The following is a 23520-nucleotide window of genomic DNA, read 5'->3' as shown; positions in this document are numbered from 1 at the left end:
TAACATGCTAGTTATAGAGTCATTCTGAAGAGCCAAATCATTCTGTGGAGCTTACATCATATTTATAGCTCATATTTATAACACTCACACAGCAAAAGTTCAGAAAAAAATAATTTTAATTTCTGACCCTGAATCATCTGTCTTCTGTTCATCGGAGGATGTTGATGCTTCTAAAGTTACAGTGGTATAAAAAAGTTTGGTCACCCCTGATCATTTTCATGATTTTCTTGTATAAATCATTGGTGGTTCGGATCAGCAGTGTCAGTTAAATATATCGGTACCACTTTAAAATAAGACTACCTTTATAAAGGGTTTATAAATGGTTTAGTTTATTAATGGTTACTAATTAGGTTGTAAATGCCTTAAAAATCATTAATAATCCGTTATAACACATACGTAGAAATGTACATAGACCTGTTGTTTGCCAAATAGTGAACTCACAGCCACATAACTAATTATTAATGATTTTTAAGGCATTTACAACCTAATTAGTAACCATTAATAAACTAATTGTAAACCATTTATAAACCCTTTCTAAAGGTAGTCTTATTTTAAAGTGGTACCAATATATCATATAGCAGATGAACACAGTGATATTTGAGAAGTTAAATAAAGTTTATAGGATTTATATTAATATTTATCTCCAGTTTTGTCAGGTTTGATGGTTTTGAGCTGATTTTAAGCAGAGTTTAGGGTCGTTGTCTTGTTGAAGTATCCAACTCTGGCCCAACTTCAACTTTCTCACTGATTCTTGAACATTGTTTTCATGAATCTGCTGATATCTACTGGAATCCATGTGACACTCAACATTAACAAGATTTCCAGTGCCTGCACTGACCACACAGCTGCACAGCATGATGAACCACCACCAAATTTTACTGTGGGTAGTAGTAAAGTGTTTGTCTTGAAATGCTTTGTTCTTTTTCTGCCATCCATACCGCCCCGCAAATAACTCATCAGTCCACAGCACCTTATTCCAAACTAAAGCTGACTTGTACAAATCTTGTTTCAATAAGCTTCTGCAATTTCACAAGATTTATTTCAATCCAGTGTTGCATTCATTTTTCACCAAGACCTTGCATTAATGATAGAAGAGTCTTCTCCAGCACATCCCAAAGATTCCCAATGAGGTTAAGGTCTGGACTCTGTGGTGAACAATCCATGTGTGAAAATGATGATCTCATGCTCCCTGAATCACTCTTTCACAATTCCAGCTCCATGAATCCTGGCATTATCATCTTGAAATATGCCAGTGCCATCAAGAGAAGAAAAAATCCATTGATGGAATAACCTGGACTATATTTAGTATATTCAGGTAGTCATCTGACCTCATTCTTTCAGTACATACTGTTGCTGAACCGAGACCTGACCAACCAACTGCAGCATCAACCCCACATCATTTACTTAGTAAAATCCAAGTGGCAACTTTTTTGGGGGCAGGTGTAGTTTCATATTTATTAGTGAGGTGAGAAATGTTCATTTGGCAATTCTGCCATCTGGCTACCAGCAGATGAACTGCCACTGAGAAAAAAAATAATAATAAAAAAAAATAAAATAAACACATACAACATTATATAGCTAAAGCCATAAGCCATTAAGGACAAAACCTTAGGCCAAAACACAGGGTCCTATAGCGCACTACCATTTCTTGACACCTCTGAGTGTAAAACAGCAGTGAGTGTTAATATTTGAGTTGACTGTGTATATGAAAGTAGTCCAACTACATTTCAAGTTACCCTTTAAAACTCACCCTTAAACATATGCTAAACTTAACCCCATATCCCTTTGACATATATAAAATAAATGTATAAATTGTATGTAATAAAAAAACAACTCCAAACAAAACACTGCATACAACAAGAGAACAATCTGATATTTTTATTAAGAGTATAAAAAGAATAAAATTCAACAATGTTTAGTTTTATTTACAAAATTATCCTCCAATGAAATAAACCAGAGCAAAGAAAGACGATGCTCTGCTGCTGGAGATATAAGGGCAGTGTAACATAACACAAATGGCACGGAGTTAGTAATGAGTTTAATAGTGCACTCAGTTTAAAACTTTAACATGAATCTCTTTGGATTAAAACATTTTCACTTTTTTTACAGGCTCCTATTCCATCTAAATACGTTACATTCAGCTTTTAGAAACTACACAAGGAAGACTTTCAGGGCAAAACACACATGTGCACACAGACACACACACACAGACGCGCACACACACACACACAGACACACAAAAAGCCCTGTAAGGGTGGATTAAGAAGTCATGAGTCTGGAAAAAGGCACGTTATTGTGAAGAATTAGAAAAGTGGAGGTAATCAGATGTCCTTTTTTACCCACAGTAGACAGCATATGAAAGAGAATTCACTGACATTTAGGGGGCGTGTCTAAGCTCGAAGAACACTGCACATATAACTTGTAGGCTGATGTGGCGACCAGTGTACAGCACAGCTCTGATTACAGGAAATTTTTCTATGCTGAATGGGTGGGGGTACTAAACTGCAGTATGCTGAATGGGTGGGGCTCCTAAACTGCAGTAGGCTGAATGGGTGTAGCTCCTAAACTGCAGTAGGCTGAATGGGTGGGGCTTCTAAACTGCAGTAGGCTGAATGGATGGGGAGGCTAAACTGCAGTAGGCTGAATGGGTGGGGTACTAAACTGCAGTAGGCTGAATGGGTGGGGTACTAAACTGCAGTAGGCTGAATGGGTGGGGGTACTAAACTGCAGTAGGCTGAATGGATGGGGCTCCTAAACTGCAGTAGGCTGAATGGATGGGGCTCCTAAACTGCAGTAGGCTGAATGGATGGGGCTCCTAAACTGCAGTAGGCTGAATGGATGGGGCTCCTAAACTGCAGTATGCTGAGTAGGGTACTAAACCTTAAGTATATTTAGTCAGCTAAGACTGAATATATATTACACACTATTGACATAAACTTTGTGACTCTCACAAGTGTGTGAAATGATCTTAAACCAGAATGTGTTCTGTTTTTATATAAAAATATCAAAACAAATACAATATGTCACAGTTTGGTGCAGAATAATCAGACTGTGAGCTGAAATCAAGATGCATTAAGAGCTCACTAATCCTAAATATCTCTAAAGTAAAAAAGAGAAAAATCAATACTAAACCAACTATCAATGAGGTAAAACTTTGTACAACCTAATGTGTCTAAAATGAGAAGTTCAGCAAATAATCAAAAGCATCATTACTGATCTTTGAACCCAGACAAGACATTTCACATCTGCCCAGCACTTATTTTAGTTCACAATGGACAATGCTAGGCTAAAATCTCCAAACACAGGCCTAATAACATTTGCCTTTTATCTAGTCTCATCACTTGACTAGTTTGTCAAATTAATGAAGTTTATACTGTACTAGATGTAGGAGTGACTTCCATTACTGTACAATTATGTGGTATCATGCAGCACACTGCATTTCAGTATAACTTTGTGTGAACAATGTATATCCAAGCTGTTTTACTAAACTGTAAAACATGTTCATGGAGCTTTTTGAACAGATATTTAAAGTACAACATACAAATTTAGAATATACAGTTACCAAGACGAGATTAACCATAGCCAGAGTGTTTCAGTGTTAACCTAGTGTTAATCTCCCATTGTGAACTAAAGCAGTACACATCACATATTAAAACTATGAGGTCACTGATCAATTATGATGTGCAGAAATTCTGCAGAACTCTTCAACTAAATATATTCTGTTACTTTGTTAATTTTCTAACTTAGAGAAAAAAAACCTGTAGATATAAGTCTCACAACTGCATTTATTCTTCGGCAGGTTTTAGACTGACTGAAAAACTAACATCCCCTAATCAGCTTCACCGTCATGAAGATTAAACATTTGTTCACAATGACTGATACATGATGGTCCCATCGACAGGGGAAAAGGCAAAGACAAGAGTTCAGGCAGATAACAGATTGGGGAGAAGCCCTGAGAGACGTGAAGATAAAGCGCAGCATAGCCAGAACCTGGAAATCTCAAAAGGCACGTGTAAAATCTCCAGAAGAAGTAAGGCAACCTTTCCTCCAGTACGGCTCTGATCCAGACACCTGAAAATAGGTAAGGTAAACAAGCAAAGAGAAAGAAAGAATAGATAGAGGAAAGAAGAGAGAAGAAAGACAGAAATATGAGGTCTGCAGAGTAAATAGCCTCAGTAAGGAAATGTGACTTTTTCAATGTCTCCAATCAGCGTCCTTGCCAGAAAGATCCCCACCATCTGAAAACAGAGGTGGAAATAGAATGGTTCAGTTTAACTACAGAACATTAATAAAACCACAGTTTGAAACAGCTCAATCTGAGTCTTTTCTTGGGTTCAACGATAATCATTACCTGCAGCAGAGATATGACTATGAACACTCCAGCCACAATGTAAATATTTCGAGGAAGCCATTCCTCTAAAGCTGCAATGCATCCTTTAACATAGATTGAGTCACTCCATGAATTCTGTATGGAGGAGAAAATAACAACTATTAACAATACTTCAATATTCATAATAATTGTTATACAGTTTCTGTGCATACAGCTTTGGGGGAAAAAATAAGAGACCACTTATTGTGATAGTTATAGGTAACATATAGGACAACATTTCTCCCAAATTCCAAATAAAATTGTCATTTAAAGAAATTATTTGCAGAAAATGAGAAATGAATGGAATAACAAAAATAGACGCAGAGCTTTCAGACCTCACATAATGCAAAGAAAACAAGTTCATATTCATAAAGTTTTAAGAGTTCAGAAATCAATATTTGGTAGAATAACCCTGGTTTTTCCAGTTTTTATGCATCTTGACATGATCTCCTCCACCAGTCTTACACACTGCTTTTGGATAACTTTATGCCACTTCTAGTGCAAACATTCAAGCAGTTCATATTGGTTTGGTGGCTTGTGATCATCCATCTTCCTCTTGATTATATTCCAGAGGTTTTCAATTTGGTGAAATAAAAAAAACTCTTTTTTCCAGAGCTATATATACAATGTTTGAAAGGATATTTATAGCACAGAAACTCACTTTAAAAAACTCCAAAAAAAACTTCTGACAGGATTATATTAAAGGATTATATTAAAGCTATTTCTAATTTGCTCATTAGTTAATTCCTTATAAATGCTAAATAAACTGAGATTTGAAAATGTAACAGATTGGGTTATTGCACTCTCTACTGCAGCCTTTACACACGTACACTCAGCACATTCACAAAACTAGAAAAAGACACAGAAACACAGAGAAATCTGTAACAATGAAACTTTTCCTTAGAGAAATTACAGATGAGGCCAAAGTGCAGTGATTTTTGTCTCCTACATCCAGGGCCGGATTAAAAGAATGGGCTGAAAGGGCTGCAGTCCCGGGCCTCGCCACTAGTGGGGCCTCCGGTCGCTGAATGTCAAATGACAAAAATTTATTAAAAAAACGAAAATTACAAGCAATAAAAAAGGAAAGAGCGACAGAATTATTACAGAAATCACCCAAATTAACCAACGTGGAGTAGTCAGCCTGCTGTAGCAGCTACCACCAGCAAAGATGCGCTGCTCTCTCTCTCTCGCTCTTCCGCAGCAAGGAGCTGAATTCACCGCGAGGCTACAATAATAATAATATAAATAATATAATACAATAATATATAACTCAGTTTAGTTAAATAAATGAAGATGAGTAAGGACCTGTAAAGTTAATCGAATATTGTCAAATATAAAGGAAAGGTTGAGGTTTTGGTGAGCTGTTTCAATTACTTGAAACTGAAACTAACTGAAACTGAAACTTTTATTATTCTTTTGCATCAGAAAGCCTTTGATTGTGTTTTAAATGAGTTTTTATTTCATATTAATTATTGTTTTATTCATTTGAAATATTCTTTATTATTTTATTGATTAAATTATTTTTTTCTTCATAAAATATACATTCTTTATTTTTTATGTATCCCTCTTAATGATCTTTTTAAAGTGTCCTATTTTTCCTTTTTTGCGTATATATTTTATTCGTCTATAGTAAATGTCAGTTTTTAGTTATTTCTAATCAACCCACACCCCACACGATATCATCGTCCATCGCGATGTTTCTCTGTAAACATCGTCATCTGCCAATTAAAGACCCTAAATTGATTTGAAATCATGTTACCAGTTCACTTTAAACGGTAGTCTGTCATAGATTGGTACTGTGTACGCTGTCGCTGATGTGTCCGTGTGTCTGTGTGAGGTCACGCAACAGAACATGAAATGAAGGGCCTCATCCTGGTAATTAGCCCCGGGCCTCAGAAAGTGTTAATCTGGCACTGCCTACATCTTCAGAAGACTCTTGGAAACTGAAGAAAACTGTTACTGGAAGATGTCTGGCTGACCAAAATGGCAACAGCATCTTTAGCTCAGCTTAACTACTGGACAAAGTCTCAGTTTCAGTGCTGAAGTGAAGAATTTTAGGTATGACAGGTGAAGTGCAGTAATAAAGCCATTGAGAAGAGCAGCTTGCCTGGGTAATGCAACACAGTCACCAAACTACCGGTACTGAACAATAGGGGTAGTGTATGCTCTCAGTATTACAGACAGAGGTTTGAACAGCTACAGCTACTATTACAGGAATGTGAAACCATCTATTGTTCCACCAAACGGAAGAACCCCTACAATGACTCTAGAACTGTGATTTTATATTTTTATTATGCTGTACTTGTTGTAACTTTGGGAAGGAGAGTAACGTAATTTCAATCCTCTGTATGTCCTGTACATATGCAGTATGTATGTATACAGGTGTATAAAACCAAGCACCTAATGCAGACTGCTTCTACAAACAGTAGTGAAAGAATGGGTCATTCTCAGTAGCTCAGTGAATTCCAACGTGGTACTGTGAATTTCCTTACTACTAAAAATTTCCCAGTCAACTGTCAGTGATACTATAACAAAATGAATGCGACTGGAAATGACAGCAACTCAGCCATTAAGTGTCAGACCACATAAAATGACAAAGCCTTCATGTGCCCTTCTGATTATCTCAAGAACAGAAGTGTGAAGGCAGACAAACAAATACTTGTTGCAAAACAGTGTACCCACTGCAGAAGCAGACTGTCCACAATGCTTGATGTTCATGACTAATATGACAGTGAAAATTATTGGTCATAGAGTAGTGGACTGGGAAATAAGCGTTCAAGTCAGTGCAATTAATTTGTAATGAAACTGTGGAAACTATAGAGTGGTAATGTAAAGCAACAATGTTATGAGACCAAACATGCAATTTTTGAACAAAATTAACCACGAAACACAGACTCATAACAAGCCACAGCAGCACTGCAGCACCTTTACACATGATCAATTAACTGTTTGGCTACTTACTGTATTTAAGTTTAATTGTTTGTTTGCAATTTATATGCACGCACTTTTGCGCATGATTTTTGGTAGATTTTAGTTGTTAAGTTACTGTTTACAAAATAGACAAAAGTTTTGTTTCTACTGAATGTATAAAACTGTCACATTTATAATAAATAAAACATTTATTTTGATGCAGTGGTATACACTTGAAATAATAAAAAAAAAATGTTTTGTCATATCGCAACAAATATCGTTGTCGCAAAATGACCCAGAAATATTTAAATATAGTGGCGCCGAGTGGTCACAGGTTCGAACCCCCACTCATGCAGCTTTGCCATCAAGCTGCCAGCCCTCAGAGGGATCAGCTGCAGCTCAAAAAAAAAGACTTCACATGTATCGGAGGAAGCATTTGTTAGTCTTCACCCTCCTGGTGTGTTGGGGCATTAATAGTGATGGGTTTTTCTTTTTATTCAGTGTATTCAAATTTTAGGAATCTTCGGATAAGTCATGTGTGTGTATATATATATATTAAAATGACTCTAGTAAAGCTAATGTCTGTGGACTGAACTTAAAAGAGTTAATAATGAGTTCATACCATAGCTCCTGTTGATCTGACATCATACCCACACTGAGTGTTCAGCACTGTGTCCTACAGAGAGACAGAGAGAAAAAAAGTGAGAGATAGAGAGAGAGAGAGAAAGAGAAATATAGAGAAATTTCAGCACAACCAAGCAATCATAAAACAGCAGCATTCATCACAGAGCATTTGTAAAGATGAGCTCATTTCCAAGAAATACACGACCACACCTCTTACATTGTCATGCTAGTGTCTGTTACATAGACACAAAATTACGACAAATCTAGGGATTTCACAGCAAACTATAATCGTTACTGTAAACCAAAATAATGTTATAATCACTTATTCTAATATGAATGATCATAGCATATGACAGATTACATTACATTACATTACATTTGGCAGACGCTTTTGTCCAAAGCGACTTACAATAGTCAAGTACAATGTAAAATAAGTTTAAAGGTAAAACATCTTTGGATAGGGATAAAAGGAGGTCAAAGGGGAATAATAGGATAGAGGAGTGAAGGAGGGGAAGGAGGTTAGAAGTAGTTAGTGTGTTAGAGGTGTTAAGAGAGTAAGTGCTCTTTGAAGAACTCTGTCTTCAGGAGTTTCTTAAAGATAGTGAGAGATTCTCCTGATCTGGTAGTGGAAGGTAGTTTGTTCCACCATTGGGGAACTCTGTATGAGAACAGTCTGGATTGCTTTGTGTGAATGTTTGGCAAAGCGAGGCGACGTTCATTGGAGGAGCGCAGCGGCCGGGAGGTAGCGTAAGCCTTCAGGAGCGAGTGCAGGTAGGAAGGAGCCTGTTCTGTCATCACCTTGTAGGCGATTGTAAGAGCTTTGAATTTGATGCGAGCATCAACTGGTAGCCAATGGAGCTCAATGAGCAGCGGGGTGACGTGTGCCCGTTTTGGCTGGTTGAAGACCAGACGTGCTGCTGCACTCTGAATCATCTGTAGTGGTTTTACTACACAGGCCGGGAGGCCAGTTAGCAGGGCAGTGCAGTAGTCGAGGCGTGAGATGACGACCGCTTGCACCAGGAGTTGGGTGGCCTGTTGCGTCAAGAACGGTCTAATTTTTCGGATGTTATAGAGCGCAAAGCGGCAGGACCGAGCAACTGAGGCCACATGGTGCGTGAAGGAGAGCTGGTCATCAACCAGAACACCCAGGTTCCTAGCAACCTTTGTCGGTGAGAGAGAGAGAGAGAGTCGATACTTATAGAGAAGTTGTGTTGAAAAGATGGTTTTGCTGGTATAACCAGAAGTTCAGTCTTTGAGAGATTTAATTGAAGGTGATGCTCCTTCATCCATGAGGATATGTCAGAGAGACACTGCGATATCCGTGCAGAGATTGAGTGATCTTCAGGTGAGAACGACAGGTAAAGCTGGGTGTCATCCGCAAAGCAATGGTAGGAAAATCCGTGTGAGCGGACAACCTGACCAAGAGAGGTGGTGTATATGGAGAAGAGAAGGGGTCCCAGTACCGAACCTTGGGGAACCCCAGTGGATAAGGAGCGGGCTGAGGACAGCTGTCCTTGCCATGACACCTTGAACGAGCGCCCAGTGAGGTACGATCTGAACCATGACAGCACATTGTCTGCGATCCCCATGTTTGAGAGTATAGTTAGGAGGAAGTCATGGTTGACTGTGTCAAATGCGGCCGAGAGGTCCAGCAGAATGAGCACTGAGGACTGACCTGCAGCTCTGGCAGTTTTCAACGCTTCAGTCACAGACAACAGAGCCGTCTCGGTAGAGTGTCCTTTTTTGAACCCAGATTGGTTCTGGTCCAGAAGGTCATTCTGGGAGAGGAAGCCAGAGACCTGATTTAGAACTGCTCTTTCTAGTGTTTTAGAGAGAAAGGGAAGCAGTGAGACCGGTCTGTAGTTGTCAACCTGGGCGGGGTTGAGAGAAGGCTTTTTAAGCAGTGGTGTCACATGTGCTTGTTTGAAAGCAGTCGGGAATACACCAGAAGTTAAAGAGGCATTGATCGTGTGAGTGATAGCCGGAATGATTGCAGGTGCGATAGTTTGCAGTAGGTTTGAAGGAATTGGGTCAAGCGGACATGTAGTAGGACGGCTACGTGTTAGGAGAGCCAGTGTCTCGTTCTCAGTGAGAGGAGTGAACGAGGAGAAAGCAACGCCTTCGGTGGAGGGACTCCGGGCAGTAGAGGATGTAGTAGGACTGCTACATTGTGCATCAGTAAACTGGTTGCTGATGGCCGCCACTTTGCCAGTAAAGAATGAGGCAAGTGTTTCAGCCGCAAGGCATGTAGCTGGAGGAGGAGGCGGAGGGTTGAGTAGTGATTTAAATGTAGCAAATAGTTTCCGGGAGTCTGTGAGAGAGCAGAATTTATTGTGATAAAATTCAGCTTTAGCAGTAGTGAGGTTGGCTGAAAAAGAAGCCAGGAGCAGTTGGTTACAGAGTGATTATACTGTTTCTATAGTAATAAAATGTTATAGAGTGAAAGCATATAGAAGCTGCTAGAGGAAATCTCAGTAGAATAACATTTGCTACTGTCAAAAACAAACATTTTATTTTGTCTATTTGTCTTTGTATATTTTACACATTTTCTTAACTTACATACAAGGATGTAATGCTTACAAATTAATTAATATAAAAGGCTGCTGCTTACTATTTACTTCAAATTGTAGTCTGTTTACAAATAAAAAAATGTTATTTGTTAGTTGTTATGTAAGAACAAAAAAAATCTAAATTGTAATCAAGACTCTGTCCAATATTTTAAGAATATTGTTTTTTTATATATATCATCCAGTCCTAAAAACAGTATAATAAAATGTTAGCCTGATAATAATTTAATTATTTTACTGAAAGAAACTGCGAGAGATTCCAGTGTTTACACACTAATTTATATATTTAAATTTTATTATAAAGTGATAATAATAAAGATGAGAACTCTTACGGCGGGGTCACTAAGGCAACAGGAGAAAGGCACTCCGCATCTCTCTCTGCTGGGGTTATCTTTGGTGCAGTTAAAGTAAACGTTCAGGTTCCAGTCGTTGGGGTCTTTGGCCCCGCAGCAGTGGTTCTGAGGAAATACAAATACATACTTCTGAGTCATCATCAAACTCAGCAAGTCATAAAAGCATTAATACACTTCACACTTTATAAAACAGCCTCAGTAACAGTAAACAGCCTAAGAAGATCAGGAAGGGTTGATGGTGTTAATCTGTCGGTTACTGTCAGTGGGCTGGACTTACTATATATGACAAAATAAAGCTGATGTAAACATTTGTTTAATCTGAATTACATATCTCAGCCGGTGGGCCAGTGCTGTATTTAAACCTTCTGTGCAGATTCGGGGTGTAACAGTACCAAAAAGTCTTGGTTCAGTTCACACCAAAGTATAAACCCCAGGGTGTAGTATGATTTCGGTACAGTGGGTGCAAAAAAAAAAAAAAGGAACATTCAAAGAGGCGGGGTTTCCTTTTGTTAATTAATTTTGAACAAAGAGTTCAGCAACTTCCAGAATGCTCTGTGTATTGTTACATATATTCCCTCTTGGGTAGTTAATGGAGCCTGTACTGCATTAAGCAGCTAAATGCTAACTGTGAACATACACTCACAGCTCATTTTTGTTTATTTAGTCTAAAAAGCAGCTTATGCTTTTTTTAAGCATGTTTATTGTTGTACAAATTGAATACAAAATAAAGGTGTGCAATAAGAGGAGTGTTATTATTTGTTAAAAAAGGCTAGATTTAAACAAAGTTTTATCCAAATTCTCCCTGAAAATAGGAAAGGAGCTTTGGCAGTAGATAGGGATAGCTGGCATACTGCATAATCTTAAATTTATTAACTTCCTCATAACTACTAAACTCAAATGTGGCCATATTCTGCATAACACTCTCCTGTATGTTTATAAAAGGCTCCAAACTAAATAAAACAAATTAAAATACTTATTCATAGGGCAGATACAAAGAAACTGAATAAAATATGCTGGTGTGCAAATATGAAATAAATAAAATATGAGATAAAACAACATTTGTCATTCTCTTAAAATGACCTCTTTAAGAGCTATATACACTTTCCGAACACCTCGGCATGTCTGGATGATTTCGGCTAATATGCATTACCCTACAACTTTTTTTACAGCTTTTTTTTTATAGTTATAATCTTATATTTAAAAAAATATATATTTGTTTGTGATGTGTATTGGCATAAAACCTGACAGTATGATACTTATCACAATACAGGGTTTACGATTCGATATATAGTGAAATTCTGCAATACTGCAATCAAGGCGATATGGCGCGATTGTTTAAATCGAACTTGGTATTAAAATGCAGTGGGTGGGGTTCACCACAGTCTAAATTCACCACAGTCTAAACCAATCTTTACGTGTAAACTAATAATTTATAATCAATACTGTGTTTTAAAAATTTATGCAGTATTGGAAATCAAAATATTGCAATACAATATCAATATTTTCTTGCACTCCTATAACCCTTCTAGAGTTTAGTGCCTTAAAGCGTCCAAAATGACCTTATAAACCAAATTGAATTGAATTGAATTGAATTGAATTGAACACGTTACCAGTCTCTGCAGGGAATCGATAAGGTTCTGCAGATCAATGTCATCTCTATAGGCTTTCACATTGGCCAGAAAGAATTCACTGATCCACTCCCGCAGCGGCTCCTGGAACACGATGGCTAGCACCGCTGCTGTCAGCTCCAGAAAGAAGATAAATCCAATGACACCTGAGAACTGGACAGCAGGTCAAAGCAAGGTCACACAGCAGAAAAGAAAAAGGCTTTGTTCTAAAGGAGACAATGTTTTGTAATCACTGATTATCTAAGACACGTTTAGGTAAACAACCCACCAGCAGCTAATATATGATTTGCTCATACACAATAAAACAACATTATTATGTATTATTTTATCTTGTTTTAATGTCCTGTTCTAGAAACAATAGAGGATAAGTGATGTAAACCATCTCCAGATGGAAATGATTTAGTTGCAGTAATAGATGTTCAGAATGTACTCACAAATCTAAGCAGACAGATGTTCTCTCTGAGCGCGCCCACGCAGCCAGCAAATCCCAGCACAAACGTTACCCCGCCCACCACTAGGACCAGCCAAACAGGGTCAAACCCATGCATCCGCGTCACCTGCGTCAGGTCCAACAGCACCCCCTGCAGAGGCAGAGAAACAGCAAATGTTATTTTTAAAAAATGAACATAAAGACACATACGTTAAATCACAAACCTACACTACATTGAAAACCCCTCTCGTTTAGTAGTCCAGCTGGAGTGATGTATGGTCCAGACAAGCTGCTTTTTTACCATCTTATCAATGATTTTATTACTGCACTTCACATTTCAGACCTCCAATTTTTCTCTTCACTCCTGAAACTGAGACTTAGTTTAATGTTAAGTTAAGCTAAAGATGTTTCCATGTGGGTCAGCCAGACCTCTACCGGTACCAGTTTTATTTTTTTAACAATATTAACAACTTCTTTCTTTTCAGTTTTGTTCAGGGTTCTTGTGCCATTTTAAAACTCAAATTTAATGCTTTTTATGACCTTTTTATAACATCAATAAAAATAAATTAAGACCCAGAAATGTAATCATAATTGTTTTTAGTTCTCTCCCCAGTAATGCTAGCTAACTTTTTTGCTAACGTTAGTATGTTAGCTAACTTGTCGCTAATGTTAGCTAGCTCTCTGCTAACCTTAGTTCTATCCCTGGTAACGTTAGCTAGCTCGTTTAAGCTTGCTAAAGTTAGCAAGTTAGCTAGCTCTTCGTTAATCATAGTTGTCTTCCCGGGTTAGATGATTATGATATGCAGATGGGAAATCACAGTGGCCTTAAATGCCCCATCTGAAAATGTAAATTTACAGTACATTTAAGACAATTTCAGACCTTAATTACCCAGAATTTTTTACGACATTTTAAGACTTTTTAAGGACCTGCGAGAACCCTTTCGTTTCCCTTAAACACCCTGACTGCAAAATTTTGCACACTGGATTTTGTATAATTTCCTGTTATTGGCTGGACCTGAAGAGCTAAAAGTGTAAGAAATAAGGGTATTTTAAAACTTTTGACTGGTAGTGTATATAATCACAAACAGATATAATCATATTTACATTACACACCTCAGGGAAATTGTTACTCACTACAGTCCTATCAGAGACCAGAAACTCCAAACTGGCACAATACAACATTGTGCAGCTGAGTAATCACTAATGATCATCACTGACTCACTTCTACTCACCTTCTCACTCCATGCCCAGAAGCCAATAGCAATAAAAGCAGCTCCAGCCAGCTGAGGAGGAGATCACATAGTCATGAGTACAGCACATATCACCAGCTGCCCTTTCAAATAACGCATCATCGCACAATCATTTCAACACTCAATGTTTAATCTATCTCTATACAGAAGTGAGGGCTAAACCTGAACATGCAACAGCTGCTTTAAATCACTGGTAAAATCTGTCTACTAATCCGATTTAGAAAAAAGAACAATATGTGTTCTGAATATGTGTACTTTGTGATTTTGCTGTATTTATGTATTTATTGGTGCCCCTAGAAGAGATCTGCTGTCTTGGATCATGATAACATTTTTTTTTATTATTCATTTCTAATTTTCAGCCCGTTTTCATGGCCCATTACCCAATCCACTCAGTAGGACTCCCCCATCACTAGTGATGCCCCAACACCAGGAGGGTGAAGACTAGCACATGTCTCCTCTGACACATGTGAAGTAAGCCACCGTCTCTTTTTGAACTGCTGCTAATGCAGCATTGCTGAGTAGCATCACAGCGCGCTCAGAGGAAAGCGTAACAACTCAGTTCCAATACATCAGCTCACAGATGCCCTCATGCTGATCGATATCACCCTTTGTAATAATGTGGCTAAAGGCCAATTGTGCTCTCTCAGGGCTCTGGCAGCTGATGGCAAGCTGCATTACCGGGATTTGAACAAAGCATCTTCCGATTATAGTGGCAGCGCTTAGCCAGCTGGAACCCTCAGAGCCCCGGAATACTTTATAAATTATATCACAATACTGTGATTGTGATACTTGATCCCAGGACAATTATCTGTGATGCTTGATGACATCTGCATTACTGAAGAGGATAAGATATACCTAAATAAGCAAATACTTGGAATAAAGAAATCAAGCAGTTTAGATCAGCTGTGTTCCAATAAAAATCTTGATATTTGATGGCATACATCCATACAATAAGAAAACTAAAAATGTGATTGAAATGAAACTATACATCACAATATCGTCATATTGTCCCACTCCTAAAATAGAGCAGCAGGATTTAGGAAAGCAGACAGGATGGACAGTAAAGTTTTTAAATGCAGACAGGAGAGCAGATTTAATGATGTAGCTAAAGCTTATGTCTGCAGTGAAATAATAAAAAAAAACATTAACAGCTTGCCTCTATTGGTGCAAGTATCTGTGTTTATTTCTAATACAGCTGTTCTCAATCATGGGGCCATGGTCCCCATGGGGGTGCATGATAAAAACAATGACAGCAGAACAATGCAAAGCCTGCAGTTTTTCATTTTGACCTCAGGAAGAGGGTGTGTACCATCAAAAAAGGGGGGCTTCAACTAAAAAAAAGTTTGTGTTTTTCTCTAATATTAGATGTGACTGTGCGTTCAAAAAAAAAAAAAAAAAACAGAAAAATACATAAAGAAGAAGTTGTGCCCTGTCCCATCTTCTATACAGATAACGGACACACTTGAGTGACGAAACATTCTGGATGGGACTGTCTGAAAAGAGAGAGCAGGGTACTACCAAAATGAGTCCTGATTAACAAACATTTACCATTTGGTGAAAAACAGGTTTAAGGGTTTTTCTTAACACTTATTACTCAGCTCCTCCACACAGCCACAGCTGACGTCTTCACACAAAGACACAGGCACACACAGATACAAACACACACACACACACACACACACACACACACACACACACACACACACACGTCTTCATTTCCTGCTGACAGATTTCACAGTCTGTCAGGAAACCAAACCCTGTCAGAGGCTCTATGAGAGGAAGTGGAACCTGTGAGAGGAAGTGGATGGAACCAACTCAACTTAAAGCTCTCTCTCTCTCTCTGTTTGTCTCTGTCACACACACACACACACACACACACACAATGTTGTTCGAACAATGCCAAACAATCTTTTCTGGGCACTAATGATGAAAATAACATGCCTATGTTAAAGGGAGCAGTCCAATTGGAGCTGGACTAGTGTTACCAGAGGACCAGTAGCGTCCTCTGCAAGTGGTATGATTCCTTCAGGATCCACTATCTGTGCAATTCCCCAAACAGTACATATTGTAAGTTACAACCATGATTACAAACTTGAAGCTCACATCAGTGCTGGGACTAAATACGGTAGGTTAAAACAAACAAATTACTAATTTCTGGAATCTGATGTTCAGGCATGAAGAGAATGTCAGTGTTCGCATTTTCTCTTTCACTCTGGATAGAACAGTAAAAATAGCCATATTTATGTGCACCACACAGCTTTTGAGAGCAGTTCTGTAAAAACATTAAAACATAATACTGAACCCATATACAGTCAATCTGTGTGCTGATACTCACCCAAAAAACGATGTTGTAGCTGAACATGAGATATTTGTAGCAGCAGCTAACCTCCGCACTCTCATATCTATAATAATGCATCTTTCACACCTGTTAAAATACAATAAATTGCTTTAGTGAACACTCACTAACAATTACAGCATTAATCTCCGGTCACACTGGTTAATATGAGAAATTGAGAAAGTATATTTAAAATTCTTTTATGCAACTGGATTTAAAAGAATGTATTAGTGAGTAAATTATCACATTGCAGACATTTATATCCTAATGTCTTCTACTTTTACTACTAATGTAATGTGCTGCTTAGAGGGCTCCATCAGCTCAAGTCAAATCAGCTAATAAAATCTACTAGCACAATTGTTAATAAAAAGATTCTTAAAAAATAATACAAATAATCAATACAGAAGTATGGGGAATGTTACAAAGCTACAATTCAGATATAAATCAGATTTAAATATTATAGCTACTGCTTTGTTCCACATTTAATATTATAAATTCATATTTTGGGTCACTCATTTCATTAAAACATTTCCCATACAGTTAAAGAGGACAGCTGTGGCCTTTTTTACGAAAGTAAAATGTTTTCTTGGCTACTAATGCAGAAGATAAAATCATTTTAGCTACTTATTTGCTAACTGGCTAAATGTTTCTACATAGATGCATCACCCACAACAATTAGTCCTGGACAATGTGGTGTGTATTATTATTTGTGATATTGGAGAAATGTTCTGTAACACTTCTCCACAAACGTATTAGCTACAAATGTTCACAGATTAGAAACAGAAACATTAACCCAAAGTTCATAAGCATAAGGACTGTAGGTTAGTGTAATATAGCTAGCCTATGTAGCTCGCAGTTTCATTTAAACAGAACTTCATACTGAAAGTAGAAAAGTTTATGTTGCTCCATACGTTAAATATCACAATCAAAACTAGATAACTTAACTAGCTCACATAACATTAAGATAACCTACATGAAAATACTAAAGAGCTTTAGCTATGGGCTAACCAGGCTAAACAACAAAAGCAACAACAGCATAGTAGCTTAGCAGCCTAGCCTCTGCTGTTTAGCTAGCTTAGCTTAGCTAACTAGCTAGCTATATTCATAGCGACAAATAGTTTTTGACGTTTATTTAAAGTTAATCAGGTTTGTAAGTACAACGAACTGCGTTAAAATGATTATAAAAGCCTATTGATACATACACGACTATCGGACAAGAAAATCAACTGCGTTTGGTCCGCCAGCAAATAAAATATTAATGTGTGTAATGTAGGTTAATTTAGCTAGTGTTAGCTAACTAGATCATAAGCTAAGCCAGCTAGCTAGCTATCTAAAAGTTTTCAACAATGGTGTGTTGTTTAATTATCTCTTATTTGTGTTCAACAGACCCAAATTCAAGAGGAATAAGCCAGATAAAAGGTCCATGGGTGGGACGATTTTATCTAACGCTACATTCGTGGTTTTATCTACTTTAAAGCTAGGAAACAAACAAGCTCTCAGTAGTTTGGTAACCTAGTTAGCCAACTTTCGCTGCGTTTAAGACTGAGCTAATTTAAAACGAAAGAAACCGCAGCTAAGCTCTGCGTTACTCTGTTTCAGACAGTAGTTAAAACATTTAAAGCACCTTAAAACCCCTGCTAAAACACTTAAACATTGCAAACACCCTCTCTCTCCCTCTCTCACCTACCCGCGGAGTTCACGCTGCCGCTGCCCGGGACACAGTGCACCAGAGTCGCGTACTCACACACAGGGAGCAGCTGAGCTGCGCTGGGGTGGTGTGGAGGATTAAAAGTTTAGGACTACAGATTAAGATAGTTAGATTTAGGATTAAACTGCGATTAAATCTTATAATGTAGGTAAACAAGCCCGCTGTAATGTCACTCTGCTCCTCTTTGGTTTCTGTTTTCCTGTGTAAGGGAGTGACAGAGACACACACACACACACACACACACACACACACACACACCCACACCCACACCCACACACACACACACACACACACACACACACACACACACACACACACAGAGAGAGAGAGAGAGAGAGAGAGAGACATAAAACATGCCAGACAGATGCCAATACTTATTGTTTATTATTTTTTTTGTACAAATAATAAAATAAGGGATTGCATAACAAAACGAGTGTATAATTTATTTGAATTTCACTAGACTGTACCACACATACCACATAGTTTTAGTGTGTGTGTGTGTGTGTGTGTGTATTGCATATGCGCTTCTCTTGCACTACACACAGTGTACTACTCTTGTACTACACACAGACCAAGAGATAAGGAAGATAAAATGGGGATGCACAGGGTCTATGATTTCCACACTTTCACTAGCCGGGGTTTAGTGAATTCAAAGACCCTTTATGTAATATAAATAAACCTTATAAGGTTTAAACTGACAAGTAATATGTGTAACAAATGAATAAATCTGGTAGTTCTATAGCGGAATAGCAAGAGGAATAGAGAGGCTTTGTTGGTCAGTAGTTTTAATCTGAGGGGCTGTATGGGACAGTAGCTTTAATTTGAGGGGCTATATTGGTCAGTATATTTAATTTGAGGGGCTATTTTGGTCAGTATATTTAATCTGTGGGACTTTATTGGTCAGTAGGTTTAATTTGAGGTGCTGAATTGTCAGTAGCTTTTATTTTAGGGGCTGTATTGGTCAGTAGGTTTAATCTGAGGGGTTTTATTTGTCAGTATCTTAAATGTGAGAGCTGTATTGGTCAGTAGTGGTAATCCGAGGGGCTGTATTGGTCAGTAGCTTTATTCTAAGGGGCTGTATTGGTCAGTAGGTTTAATCTGAGGGGCTTTATTTGTCAGTATCTTAAATGTGAGAGCTGAATTGGTCAGTAGCTTTATTCTAAGGGGCTGTATTGGTCAGTAGCTTTAATCTAAGGGGCTTTTATTGGTCACTAGGTTTAATTTGAGGGGCTTTATTGGTCAGTATCTCAAATGTGAGAGCTGTATTGGTCAGTTGTTTTAATCTGATAGGCTGTATTAATCAGTAGCTTTAAACTGAGTTTATGTATTGTGAAGCTGCAGTGTATATGAGTCATTTCCTGTTTATTAACACTTTATTAAAAACTCCAGCAGTGCTGCTTCCTGCTGCAATGTCCCTCATGGTCCTTACTGATCTCTGTTTTTCTGTTGTAAGGGATTGTCTGACTCCTCCAACACAGAGAGAGAGAGAGAGCTTTTAAAAAATCTAATTGTGTATCAGTCAGTAGCTTTAATTTAAAAGGCTGTATTGGTTAAACGTTAAATTAAAAACGTTAGAACATTCTAGAAACTAACTAAAAATTTCTAGGTTTAATCTGAGTTTAATTTCTAGGTTTAATCTGGGCTGTTTATGGGTGGTTGACATGACGTGGCCTTTTTTTTTGGTCTGGTGTGTCAAATATATGTAAATTATAGAAGAATATGTCAAAACTGTGATGATATTGTTCAGAAAGTTCTGTTTTATATGAACTTACAGAGCATTCATGGAATTAACATTTAATTTTTTCACAACTTTCAGTCAAACCAGAAAAAGTTAATATGGCGTGACTGTCGATCACATTTCACAAAGTTAGATTTTGAATAAAAACAAGCAAATTAATTTATTATTTATTAATATTATATAAATACATATTTAATTATTATTATATGAATATTAATAACACAGATGTCTACTGGCTAAAAGATTTCTGATTGGTTAAAAGTTCAGGCATACTATTTTGAATCCACCCTTAACTAAAACATTTTGTCCATAAAAATTTATATCATATGATGTGACGCCATACACCTTTTTTTAAACGGCCTATTGTTTGGAGACCTTTAGGGAGTGGAGTTCCTCCTTCTTTCCGGAGAAAGAGCAACATCTCAGAAGGATACTGAAAGTTACAAGGTGTGTTTATTCTTTCAGAAAACTCAATATATCTAGCACTCCTGCTTCAGTTCCATTTTGCACTGTCATATGGTGTGACACATTTTACACAAAAATGCCCTAATGAAATTACTTATAGCCAATATTACCTTTAAATCTATATCATCAGATTGTAGTTGGTAGATGGTTTCATGATGTTAGCATAAAGCCCAGTTGCTTAATGTCATGCTAAGAACATAAAACGTCATATGGTGTGATAGAGTTTTCTTATATCATATGAACTGCATTTAAACACATAAATAATGCTCTTAGATACATATATTATAGCTAATCGTCTTTTTAATATTTCATTCGTTTAACACATTTTTATAGTGTATTATTCACAAATTTAATATTTATACAGCAACACTCACTCATTCATGCAGATTCACTCACTTACTCAGACTCAGTTACTCCTGAACGCAAAAGAAAAAGTTCAATCTGACCCAGTGTCAGTCCACTGAACATCCAGTCTCAGTACAAAACCAGGAAAGTCATATATTATAAACACATGGTTCTTCTGTTTGTTTGAAGCCAAAATGTGTCACAATGTTTATTGGCACATTGTTATTAACAATACATATAAAGCTTTCTGATCCATCATTGTTTTGCTCATTCTCATTAAAAAATGCATTAAATATAAAAAAGTTCAATGATTTACTAAAGATTATTAGAATTCCTGTAGATAACATTCGACAAATTAAAATATAAAGTTAAACATCTAATGAATACAGTAAGTGGATTAGGTAATATCTTATGAACATTCTTCGCTACGCTGAGTAGAATTTACTTGTTCTTCAACAATTTTTGTGATTCTGCTGTAATTGAAAATGATTTCAGTCACTTGTCAAACCAAGTTTGTTTGCTAAATGCAGCTAATACAGATTTCTGCATACAGATTGTTGTGTGGTGTGATTCGTCATATGGTGTGACATTCAGAATTTGAAAAAGAAAAAAAGGATTTTGGTTATTCATCATAAAATCATCAATGTGACATATGAGGAATAGCGCCAGCAAAGGTTACAAGAATTTTGATACTTTTATAAAAAGGTATTCCCAAAATAATTTAAAGTATATTGAAAGAATTAGATTAAACATCTTCCTATATGTGTAGATTATGAAAATAATGCAAAATGTAACATATTTGCAAATGAGCCATGCTATACTTTTATATAGAAATGATTATCACATTATACCCATTTTTAATTTAATACACAATAACATTCATGTCACACCATATTACAATTTTAGTCACTAAGACCGCAAACTAGTGAATAAATGTAAATTTCAAGAAAAAAATCTACAAGACCATATATATATTTGGAAAGATAAGAGTTGGTAGAATATAACCCAGTGATTTCCATCACTTAATTTTGAGATTTAAAAAAAAAAACATTTTTTCAGCCAAATATGTCAACCACACTTATACTGTAGGTAGTAAATTTAATCTGAGGGGTTTATAGGTTGGTAGCTTTAATTGGAGCACTGTATCAATCAGTAGCTTTAATCTAAAAGGCTGTATTGTTCTAGTTTTTAATCCAAAGTAGGTAATAACTAATAAATTCATCCCCTGTGATACCATGACAGAAATGACTACCCGGGGTAAAGACATATTGTTTTGTCCGTGATAAATTACTGACCGGTCCAGGGTCCTCTGACTATCTCTCATGAGGTGCTTTAAGGATGTCTGTCTGTGGCAGAAGCCCAGATCTGTCCCTGTTAGTTTTGGAAATTTAAATAAGTTTTATTATTTATTCACAATGTATTACACACTTTAATAAATACATTGAATCATAATACATAATTAAATACATAATTAATTTATAAAAGTCGTGTGCTCATATGCACAGTGATGTCATGCTAAAAGTTTCTTCCTGTGTAGGATTCTCTGGTGTATCCTCTGCTGGAAGAAGCTTTAATGGAGGATTTTAAGCACCTTTCTTTTAATGTTTCTGGAAGAGAATAACCTGTTTATTCTGTTTCATTTTGCATGTAGTAATTACATAGATATTTAATTAAAAAAAAAAACCTCTGATACATTGTAGTGCATTTCACAAAATTGTAATATCATTAAAATGTTTATTTCAGTAATTTAATTCAAAATGTGAAACTTATATATTATATAGATGTATTAAACTCAGAGAGATCTATTTTAAGCGTTTATTTCTTTTCTTTTCTATTTATGGTTTACAGCTAATGAAAAAAATTATATTATATTATATATTATAGACCAATTGGTACTTTTGGCAGTGTGTGCAGTGTGCCAAGTCCTGCTGGAAAATGAAATCCGCATCTTCATAAAAGTTGACAGAAGAGGGAAGCATGAACACTGCACTGCCTTTGGACTTGATATTAAACACAGTGGATCAACACCAGCAGATGGCATGTCTCTCCAAACCATCACTGATTGTAAAAACTTCACACTAGACCTCGAGCAGCTTGGACTGTGTGTCCTCCAGACTCTGGTAATACATCTATATAATATATGAGTTTCACATTTTAAACTGAGCACTCAATATATATTTTGATACAGGTATCCGCAGTCAAAATGCAGCCCTAGTCACCTATCCTTAAAAAACACGATTTTATATATACCATCCCATATTGATTATAGTTTTTATTTTTATTCAAAGTTTAGTGCTGGTCATCCAGTTAAACAGGACTATACTTTTTATAATTAAATATACAGCTGGTTAATGTTATTTAAGCACTGATGATATCCTCCTGTATTCTTACAAAATATATAATGTATATATTATAAGAAACTTTCTGCCTGTAATAGGATGTTCACAGACTGTTTTTGTTCATGACATTAAAGTGTTCACTCTGTGCACTTTCACTAAAGAAGATAAAAACAAGTTGTTAATATACAGCTCTGGAAAAAAAATGAGAGACCACTTAAAAATTATGAGTTTCTTTGATTTGACCAAATTGAAAACCTCTGGAATATAATCAATAGTAGGATGGGTGATCGCAAGCCATCAAACCAAGCTGAACTGCTTAAATTTTTGCCCCAGGAGTGCAATAAAGTTATCCAAAAGCAGTGTGTAAGGCTGGTGGAGGAGAACATGCCAAGATGCATGAAAACTGTGATTAAAAACCAGGGTTATTCCAACAAATATTGATTTCTGAACTTTATGAAT

The 23520-nt window shown here is 36.8% G+C and overlaps 1 protein-coding gene across 2 annotated transcripts; it reads right to left on the bottom strand.

Moving 5' to 3' along the window:
- Window positions 1-1862: 1862 nt before the first annotated feature.
- On the bottom strand, window positions 1863-18407 carry tspan14 (tetraspanin 14). Of its 2 annotated transcripts, none has more exons than XM_007247600.4 (9): window positions 18150-18407; window positions 16467-16556; window positions 14114-14164; window positions 12886-13032; window positions 12434-12604; window positions 10803-10928; window positions 7902-7955; window positions 4352-4465; window positions 1863-4238 (listed from the first exon to the last, which is right to left on the bottom strand). In XM_007247600.4, exons 2-9 carry the CDS (start codon window positions 16545-16547, stop codon window positions 4173-4175), a joined length of 810 nt encoding a protein of 269 aa, XP_007247662.3. In that variant the 5' UTR covers window positions 16548-16556; window positions 18150-18407; the 3' UTR covers window positions 1863-4172. The 2 variants fall into 2 exon arrangements, with proteins under 2 accessions (XP_007247662.3, XP_007247661.3); XM_007247599.4 differs by having other exon boundaries at window positions 18154-18407.
- Between the last annotated feature and the right edge of the window lie 5113 nt (window positions 18408-23520).

Source organism: Astyanax mexicanus, chromosome 7 (genome assembly GCF_023375975.1).
Source record: "Astyanax mexicanus isolate ESR-SI-001 chromosome 7, AstMex3_surface, whole genome shotgun sequence".
NCBI lineage: Eukaryota > Metazoa > Chordata > Actinopteri > Characiformes > Acestrorhamphidae > Astyanax > Astyanax mexicanus.
Note: the sequence above shows the minus strand (reverse complement) of the source record. Positions and strands in the feature narration are given on the sequence as shown.

Coding starts and splice junctions, on each gene's coding strand:
- tspan14 (XM_007247600.4), bottom strand. CDS start 16,547: ATGCATTATTATAGATATGAGAGTGCGGAGGTTAGCTGCTGCTACAAA. Junction 12,605..12,885: donor ACATCTGTCTGCTTAGATTT/GTGAGTACATTC, acceptor CCTGCTGTCCAG/TTCTCAGGTGTCATTGGATT. Junction 7,956..10,802: donor GTTGCCTTAGTGACCCCGCC/GTAAGAGTTCTC, acceptor GTCTCTCTGTAG/GACACAGTGCTGAACACTCA.